The following is a 10,000-nucleotide window of genomic DNA, read 5'->3' as shown; positions in this document are numbered from 1 at the left end:
ACGAGACCTCGGACCTCGCAGAACTCGCAGATCCATGAATACAATGTTGGTTCGTGGCCACTCCCACGCGAGTTTTGACGAGCGCAGTTGCAGAAGTCTAATCTGACCTTTAGGGACAGTGTAGGTGAGTCATGCTGATGTTATTATTAAACACTTGGATTTGGTTATTAGGGCCCGAGCACCGAAGTGCAAGGGCCACACTGTGGCCCTTCGCCCTCTCGGTGCGAAGCCCTATTGTTTTCCGTAGGATTATTATTATTATTCTGGTTTTTGTTCAGCGCTGTTGGGGCATTTTTCAGGTACTTCCGGTGCTCGCACACTTACGCCACTTGGTACACAAATCACACATAGCGCCCGCTACTCAGACACCGAATATGAACCCCTGATGGAACACGGGTACGAGGCCACGCCCCCAAACGCGTTTAGGGGTGGGGCCAACATATACTTTGAGCTAGAGACTCGGGAGTTTTTTCAAAATGTGTATCTCACTAAGGCGCATAATAAAGTCCGATACAACGATATGGCCACGCCCAACAGGAAGTGAGATATTTTGACTTTTTTGGCATTTTATGGCATTTTTTACGTACTTTTACGTACTTGCAGGGCTCCAAACCGGTTCAAGGAACGAAAACGAAAACCGAAAACGAACGAAATTTTATGGAATTTTACAAGGAACGGAAACGGAAACGAAAACGAAATGGTCTTCAAGTGTTCCGGAACAAAAACGTTATTCTGAAATCCACAAACCGGTTAATAACGGTTTTTTTTTTCGTTCTCTATATTTCATACAAGTGCACGATTTTGTTTGAGGAGTAACCATGGCGACAGTCTTTTAGTTCGGCTACTGTATGAGGGGAAACATGCATACAGCAACAGCATTTTGTCTCTGACTGTACTTGTCTGTTTTCTAATAATAATAATAAAAAACAAAAAACAAAAAAAAAACAGCATTTTGCTTCACCTGAGCTCTTGCCGCCGATTGATAAAATATTGAGGAGCATTGGCCAATCAGGGTGCGACTGCGCATTGTATGGAGAAACTTCCTGGGTAAATTTTAGGATATGCTTCTCCTCAGAGATTTTGATGGGAAACTAGAACTAAACTGTCTCTGTTCTCCTGGCTTTCTCGTAGTGATTGGAAGTTGGCTCTAATAAACCCGCCCTAAAGTTGTTGACCACCAATATCAAATAAGTTTTTGTAAGAGAAATGACACTTTACCCGCGCTGTTCTTCAGTCTCATTCACGGACAGTCAGAGTTTTATATTGACACCATGGAGAGAGCAAAATAGAACATGTCTTGAGATCGGTGTTGGGATTCCTACAGGACCACAGTCTATGATTTGCAAAGGAATTGGATAGGCGATTTGATGAACCTAATTCGCAGAGTGCTCTCGAGAGGCAACTGGTGGGTAAGTCATGTTTAGCTTACTACTTGTAATGGCACCGCCGAGTGCCTCGATGTTCAATGCGGTTATGGCAAATTATGTTGTAAAGTTACTGAAGTGCTTTTGTTGTGCGCAGCGTATCCCACTGTCGGTTGTAGAGAAGAGAGGTGAGAGCTGGTGTTTTATGTGCTGTAATCAAGGACGTCTTATTTATCTGTTGTTGTGGTCAATGCGGGATAAAGTCATTCGTGGCAGATGGACAGACGCTAGCTGACGTTAGCTGGCCCGCTCAATGTTTCGATGGTTTCCGTATTGCGCAATATTTCCTGGCTGTCATCACGAACAGTAGGTCGCGTGTGACAACAAGCAGGGACTAGAGAAAGACAGCGCATTTGTTGTTGTTTAAGTTATTATTCTCTTCTGTCGTGCAGAGGGCTGGGCTGATGGGATGGACTACGTGGAAACTCTTACTATTTTGTGACGCTTGTCTGTTAGGCTACAAAAGGTCTCCGGTTTTGTGGTGATGGACTTGCACTGGGATGGTTGGTTGCCGATATCTGAGAGCATATCCGAGGTTTCAGACTATGCAACCTGTCCCTTCTTTAGAACTAGTGACCCCTTGCATCGTGCACATCTCAAAACATTTTTTGTGGCGCAAACTGTGTCCCTTTTACTTACACGTTTCACTTGCTGCAAACCTCATCGATGGCCTATTAAATAGCTAGGCAAGAACTGATATCCATGCCTATCGACACCTCTTATTATGCTGACGTTTACCTGCGCTATTCCAGAGATTTTTTAGGAACTCTCTCTGGCTATTCTGTATTGTGCCTCCCTAATCAACATCCACCCACCGCTACTGGGCTGGCATAGGCTACTTTTGATAAGAATTATAGGCATCCGGTTAAATCTGCCAGGATGGATAGCCCATCTGAGTGTTTTTGGGTGTGTTATTATTTTTGAGAATAGCTGTGTAAATCAAGGGGAAATAATGAGTACGTCTATTCTAAGATAAAGTCCACGAACATAGACTTAATATGGCCGTTAAACACTGCAGGAACGTTAAGAACGAACGTTATTTTTCGTTCCGAACCGGTTCAGGAACGATATTTTAGTGGGGGAACGATTGCAGGAACGAAAACGTTAAACTGAAACTTGCCTGAACCGTTCGGAACGGAACGTTTGAAAAATAATTTCGTTTTCAAGCCCTGCGTACTTGTCCTACACCGTACATCGTATTGACTTAATATTCTGTGGACATGAGCTCAAGGCATTGACGATGATATATTGCGAAGGAATTTTTCATATCTCGTAATTTGCCAAGATGGCGGCTCAATGAATTTAGGTATCTAATTTTAAAACAAGAAGTTGGCCAACATTTCAGTTTGGAGTGTTTTGTACACACATGTATGCATATAATGAATAATAATTTTTGTATATGCCTGGAATAGAGGCCACGCCCCCAAACATGTTTAGGGGCGGGGCCAATCTCTACTTTGAGCTACAGACTCGGGACTTTTTTTAAGTTGTGTATCTCACTAAGGCGCACAATAAAGTCCATACAACGATATGGCCACGCCCAACAGGAAGTGAGATATTTTGACTTTTTTGGCATTTTAAAACAGGAAGTTGGCCACCATTTCAGTTTGGAGTGTTTTAAAACAGTGCAAAGGCACACATGTATGCAAATAATGAATACTAACTCTTATATAAGCCTGAAATGTACATAAGGTATAGCGCCACCATATGGTAGGCAAAGGAACTGCAGGAAAAGTGTCAATCTTCAATATCATGGGAACTGAACGTCGTACAGTCTCCATTTTTGTTTTAGGGGGTCATAGCAAAACGCTTATCATAACGATGCTAATGCTAATTTTGAATGCTAATTCATGCTAATTAGTTTTTCTTCAATATCTTGTGAACCGAACGTCGTACAGATTCCATTTTTTTTGGCGGGAGGGGGGGGGGGGTGGGCATAGCAACAAGCTAGGTGGCATGCCCCGCCCCTGCAATGTACGTGCGAGGGCCCGTCATCGCCGCTTGCGGCTTTAATTTTATTTTTGTTGGCTGTTTGGACATAGCCTAAGTAAAATCATCCTGGCAACGTGATGTATGTATTCTCTCTCTCTCTCTCTCTCTCTCTCTCTCTCTCTCTCTCTCTCTCTCTCTCTCTCTCTCTCTCTCTCTCTCTCTCTCTCTCGCCCAACTCCGATAAAACAGCAAACATAGCCTATCCCCAATGCACTCATCTGACCAAGCACCACAGAAAGTTCACTTCTTTGTGTTCAGTGTTTCTCATTGCTTAAGTAGGCTACTGGTAGAAAGCAAGCCGACCGTTTTTCAGTTGCGTTTCCAGCGACCACCGAGGTGCAGAACATTTTATTCTGCACCGTTCTGTGATGATGTATGCGTGTCCATGTAGGCTATACCCCGCATAGCCTCAGCTATGCATCTTGACCAACCTAAAATTTTGGTGACACAGACCCCCTCTTGCGATTGTGGCCTGGGGTGGCCAGACGTCCTTCTGTAGGATGGACCGTCCGTCGTCTTTTCAGTGCCTTGTCCGGCGTGAGATTTCATGCAAAAATGCATTAAAATGCATGAAATTGCATCTAAGAAACACAATTTTTCTTGGGGGAGGACCCCCAAACCGCCCGTCCTAAAATGCACCCCTCCTTACGGCCCCCCCCTTCTTGAAACACGTTCCGCGGTCTATGGTATGACCGCTGATACACACACACACTTAAGTCATACTCTACTCTGACACGGGCACGCACGCTAGGGTGCATCAGATGCCCCCTATGAAAAGATATTGCCTTGGCCCTATAGTAAAAATGTTCTACACCCAGTAAAAACACACTGTGTAAAATATTTTGAAATTTGGATATAGTCTACCGGGGCCACCAGCCCCATGAAAATAGAAAATAATGGTGATAGTCAGAATCTCGGAATAGAAATGGACATTTTGCTGCATAAAGCTACCCAATAAAAAAACATATTGTCTCAGCTCTGTGATAAAAATGTTCTATGCACAGTAAAATCACTCTGTGTAAAATATGTTGAAATTTAGATGAATTCTACCGGGTCCACCAGGCCCATGAAAATACAGCATAATGGTGATAGTGATGGGCAACCTGGATTCCAAAGCGGAAGTTCAGTGCCACATATTCCAAATGACATACCTAGTTTTACCTTTCCAGTTAGGGCAATTGGACAGGTAAAACCAGGTAATTTGAAATCTGTGGCACTGGATTGTAGCTTTTGAATCTAGGTTTGCCATTGTCTTAAAACAGAGGTGGACAAACCGCGTGACACATTTGCCCCAGCCAATATAATGAACCAGCTGAGCCTAATTACCAATTAAGCCAGGTTGATGAGGTAATTAGTGAGATCACCTGCATTGGGAGCACAGACAGAAGGAATATCTAAGCAGGTTGTGTATTCAGTCGATCCACTTACAGAGACTTCAGTCTCAGGACAGACTGATGGTCAAACTGCTATATTTAGGCAAATTTGCTCTTTTGCAACACAATATCAATTCCTTGCTGCCTTGGACCACTGCTAGTATCAAGCAAGAGATTGCAAAAAATGCATGACTGTTATATTTGTGTGTTTCACCTGTGTGGGCCTACAATTCATGGAGGAACATCTGTACCAAAGCTGTGAATGTTCCTTGGAATGCCCAGGCTACAAAGCAGTCAATACAACTGTATTGAAGAGTGCCATTACTTCTTTATCCCATCGCCTGTGGTAGTATTTCACTTTACTCCATCAGATGAGTACCATAACTTACCTGAGAGGCCCTTGGCAATGGACTCTGGACCTGGTGATACCCATGACATACCTAGAAGCCACTTAAGTACAGGTTTTGGGAAGTCACTCTTTCCAACATCACATACAGTTGTATTGTATGTACTCTATTGAACTACTGTCATTCCAAGGAGCATTCACAGCTTTAGTACAGATGCTCCACCAGGTATTAACAGCTACCTGTACAATCCTGTAGGCCCACAGGTGAAGCACACAAAAGTCATACAACTTCGCAATCTCTTGCTTGATACTGGCAGTGGGTCAGCTGGTTCATTATATTGGCTATATGTGGAATATGTGGCACTGGACTTTGGAATCCAGGTTGCCCATCACTATCACCATTGTTTTGTATTTTCATGGGCCTGGTGGACGCAGTAGAATTAATCTAAATTTCAACACATTTTCCACAGAGTGATTTTACTGTGCATAGAACATTTTTTTATCACACAGCTGAGGCAATATGTTTTTATTGGGTAGCTTTATGCAGCAAAATGTCCATTTCTATTCAGGGCTGGACTGGGCGATAAATAGGGCCCGGGCACTTTTGGATTTAAGGGGGCCCCCTCATTATTACTAGTGCCGGAGAACTGACTCACCGGTGGGCCCCGCACCCTCATGGGCCCCTATTTTCAGTAATGTAAAAAAAAAATGGGGGCCCACGAGGGTGCAGGGCTCACCGGGAAATGCCCGCCATGCCAGATGGCCAGTCCAGCCCTGTTTCTATCCAAGATTTTGACTATCACCATTATTTTCTATTTTCATGGGGCTGGTGGCCCCGGTAGACTTCATCCAAATTTCAAAATATTTTACACAGAGTGATTTTACTGTGCATAGAACACTTTTATCACAGAGCTGAGACAATATGTTTTTTATTGGGTAGCTTTATGCAGCAAAATGTCCATTTCTATTCCAAGATTCTGACTATCACCATTATTTTCTATTTTCATGGGGCTGGTGGCCCCGGTAGACTTCATCCAAATTTCAAAATATTTTACACAGTGTGTTTTTACTGGGTGTAGAACATTTTTACTATAGGGCCAAGGCGATATCTTTTCATAGGGGGCAACTGATGCACCCTAACGCACGCACGCACGCACGCACGCACGCAGACACACACACATGTCTGTCTAACTGACCGTCATGCTGTCGAAGGTCTGCGTGCTGGCGTGCACGGCGGCGATTTCCTGTGCGGAGAGCACACTGCTGACGTAGCGGCTGGTGAAGCGGTCGACGGCGCTGGAGACGCGTTTCTCTTGGCTGTTCCACCACAGACGCACCATCGCCGGCAGGTCCTTTAGGGCCCCATAGTAGACCCAGCACGCCAGGTGGGGCACCTCACTATGTAGCGGACCAGGATCTGGATAGGAGCAGGAGGCGGAGAAGGAGGAGGAGGAAGAGGAGGAGGAGGAAAAGACGACAGATTAGAAGTCAGAAGAAGTAGGCAGGTCCTTTCGGGACCCCATAGTACACACCAGGTGGGGAACATTGCACTGCAGGGGATCAGAGTCTGGATAGGGGGCAGGAGGAGGAGGAGGAGGAGAAAGATGAGGCGGAGGAGGAGCAGGAGGAGGAGCAGGAGGAGGAGGAAGATGAGGCAAAGGAGGAGCAGGAGGATTAGCAGGAGGAGGAGGAGGAGGAGGAGGAGGAAGATGAGGCGGAGGAGGAGCAGGAGGATTAGCAGGAGGAGGAGGAGCAGGAGTAAGAGGAGGAGGAGCAGTATAAGGATGATGAGGAGGAGGAGGAGCAGGAGGAGGAGGAGCAGGAGGAGGAAGGGGAGGAAGATGAGGCGGAGGGGGAGGAGGAGCAGGAGGAGGAGGAAGAGCAGGAGGAGGAGCAGGAGGAGGAGGAGGAGGAAGATGAGGAACAGGGGTGCAGGAGGAGGAGGAGGAGGAGGAGCAGGAAGAGGAGGAGGTGGACGAGGAGGAGAAAGAGGAGGAGGAAGAGGAGGAGGAGGAGGGTGAGGAGGAGGAGGAGGAGGAGGAAGATAAGAGGAGGAGGGGGAAGATGAGGGGGAGGAGGAGCAGGAGGAGGAGGGGGAGTCTGGACAGGGAGGGGTGGACGACGGGCAAAATAAACAAAAACAAAACAATGAGAGAAGAAAGGCACATCTGTGTAGTACTGCATCGTTTGGTATCATGAACACTGTAAAGTATCCCCATAATGGGGAGGTGACAGAGATTCGTAGAGTATTATATCCAGTGCTTGAAGTGGAAAAAAAGAAGTGCAGCCTGGAACCCTCACTGTCCGATTATATCATCCAAAAAGAAGTGAAGGCGCACAAGATTAGTGCAGGATCTCTGATGATGAAAATTAAGAGTCCCCCCCCACACTTAAAGCACTGATTATATCCAGTCTCTCAGGTGGCAGGGGAGAAACCAAACAAAAAAAAGGTGAAGAAAGAAAGAGAGCAGGGGTGTAGAGAGAGAACAAGAGAGACAGACAGAGACAGAGATGAAGAGAGAGGCAGTGCCGTAAACACTACAGAGGATCTTAAAGATAACAAGCCTCTTGGTGAACACCTCACAATAAAGAGAGGGAGGGAGAGAGGGAGGGAGGGAGACAGGGAGGGAGAGAAGGAGGGAGGGAGACAGGGAGGGAAAGAGAGAATAGACACCAAAACAAAGATAAAAGAAACAAGACATCCGTGTAGTATTCTCTGTACTGTATGGCATTATAAAGTGTCCACACAAAAACAAGCCACTTCAGGGTCTCACTTTGAGTCTGAGAGGAGAGGAGAGGAGAGGAGAGGAGAGGAGAGGAGAGGAGAGGAGAGGAGAGGAGAGGAGAGGAGAGGAGAGGGAACAGAGTCAGACAGACAGGAGATCTTAGGCTCCGTCTGGATATTTTGTTCAATAAGCACTATATAAAAGTCTCACCACTATGAAACGATATGGATCAGAGCATTTTAATCTTCTCCCTTCAAGTAGAAAACCCAACGGCTCAGACAATCTCTCCTCTCTGTGCTACTTCAAGTGGCGTATAGGTAAAGCAAGACAAGGCAAAGGAATTGTATCTGTATAGAGTATTTCATACACAGTTTAATTCAGGCCTGATGGTAGAAGAAAACCCTGTGCCCGAACCCTTTAACAAGTTTGAAATGAGTAAACTCAAATGTGCTGTATCGTAAATTATTGTTGCAAACAAACACTGTCAAGCCAGAAATCAGGCACTGATGGAGTACCATCATCCCAATTATTGTGCTACACAAACATAAAAGCACAAGATCACAACAAATAAAATGAGAATTAAGGCATTTATTCATGTTCAAACAATTGCCATCATCCTCAACGATGACTGACTTGCGACTTTGTGATATTTTGCAAATTACGTTGCTGGTTTCGGCCCAACTTGAGATCAAATTGACCGTACGTGGCCCCTGAACTGAAATGAGTGACACCCCTGGTCTATAGTGCGACAGTCCTCACTGTGGTCTATGATGCTACAGTCCTCACTGTGGTCTATGATGCTACAGTCCTCACTGTGGTCTATGATGCTACAGTCCTCACTGTGGTCTATGATGCTACAGTCCTCACTGTGGTCTATGATGCTTCAGTCCTCACTGTGGTCTATGATGCTTCAGTCCTCACTGTGGTCTATGATGCTACAGTCCTCACTGTGGTCTATGATGCTACAGTCCTCACTGTGGTCTATGATGCTACAGTCCTCACTGTGGTCTATGATGCTACAGTCCTCACTGTGGTCTATGATGCTACAGTCCTCACTGTGGTTCCTTAACGTTGTCACCGGGGACCCCCTTCTGGACTGAAGAATATTTTCGAGACTACGCAATTTTTTTGTCCATTAACATTGCTAGATTTTCCGCTAACAATTTGTTGCTAGAAATCCACAGGACAGCAAATTCATCTATCAGCTGTTAGCTGTTATCCTGTGGATCTTCTGTTTTTATGCAATGTCCATTTTGTCCGCGACCCCCCTTCAGTACCTCTGCGACCCCCAGGGGTCCCGACCCCCAGTTTGGGAACCACTACAGAACTTACTGGATACGGAGAGGGAGAGGGGTTCCATACTCACTGGACACAGAGAGGGAGAGGGGTTCTGTACTTACAGGAGAGGGAGAGGGGTTCAATACTCACGGGACACGGAGAGGGAGAGGGGTTCTGTACTCACTGGACACGGAGAGGGAGAGGGAGAGGGAGAGGGAGAGGGGTTCTGTACTCACGGGATACGGAGAGGGAGAGAGGTTCTGTACTCACTGGACAGGAGAGGGAGAGGGGTTCTGTACTCACTGGACAGGAGAGGGAAAGGGGTTCTGTACTCACAGGAGAGGGGTTCAATACTACTGGATACGGAGAGGGAGAGGGGTTCTGTACTTACTGGACACAGAGAGGGAGAGGGGTTCCATACTCACTGGACACGGAGAGGGAGAGGGGTTCAGTACTGACGGGACAGGACACGGAGAGGGAGAGGGGTTCAATACTCACTGGACACGGAGAGGGAGAGGGGTTCTGTACTCACTGGATACGGAGAGGGAGAGGGGTTCAATACTTACGGGATACGGAGAGGGAGGGGGGTTCCGTGAAGAAGGTCTTGGGCTCTTTGGTGCTGGCCTCGGTTCCGTGCGCGTGTCCGGGTAGAACCGGGTTCTCGGGCATGAGGCGGAACAGGTGCAGCAGCAGCTGGTGAAGACAGCGGCTCTCCTTCAGGTGCTGGCAGTACTGCACGCGGAGCTACAGAACCACAAACACACACATCATAAAGACAAATTAACACCAGTGCACGCAAACAATGTGTATGCAAGCACTGGTGGAGCACCAGTGTAGGCAACAGGTTTTGGGGCAGTCGTG

The 10,000-nt window shown here is 46.4% G+C and overlaps 1 protein-coding gene across 1 annotated transcript in view; it reads right to left on the bottom strand.

Annotated features, from left to right (window-relative positions):
- Positions 1 to 10,000, bottom strand: part of ltn1 (listerin E3 ubiquitin protein ligase 1) — a 54,058-nt gene that overhangs the window by 6,049 nt on the left and 38,009 nt on the right. Inside the window, 1 exon segment of the mRNA XM_063202745.1 lies at positions 6,332 to 6,552. Coding sequence (XP_063058815.1) covers positions 6,332 to 6,552 — 221 coding nt within the window.

The sequence above is a fragment of the Engraulis encrasicolus genome, chromosome 7 (genome assembly GCF_034702125.1).
Source record: "Engraulis encrasicolus isolate BLACKSEA-1 chromosome 7, IST_EnEncr_1.0, whole genome shotgun sequence".
NCBI lineage: Eukaryota > Metazoa > Chordata > Actinopteri > Clupeiformes > Engraulidae > Engraulis > Engraulis encrasicolus.
This window is presented reverse-complemented; position numbering and strand designations above follow the sequence as displayed.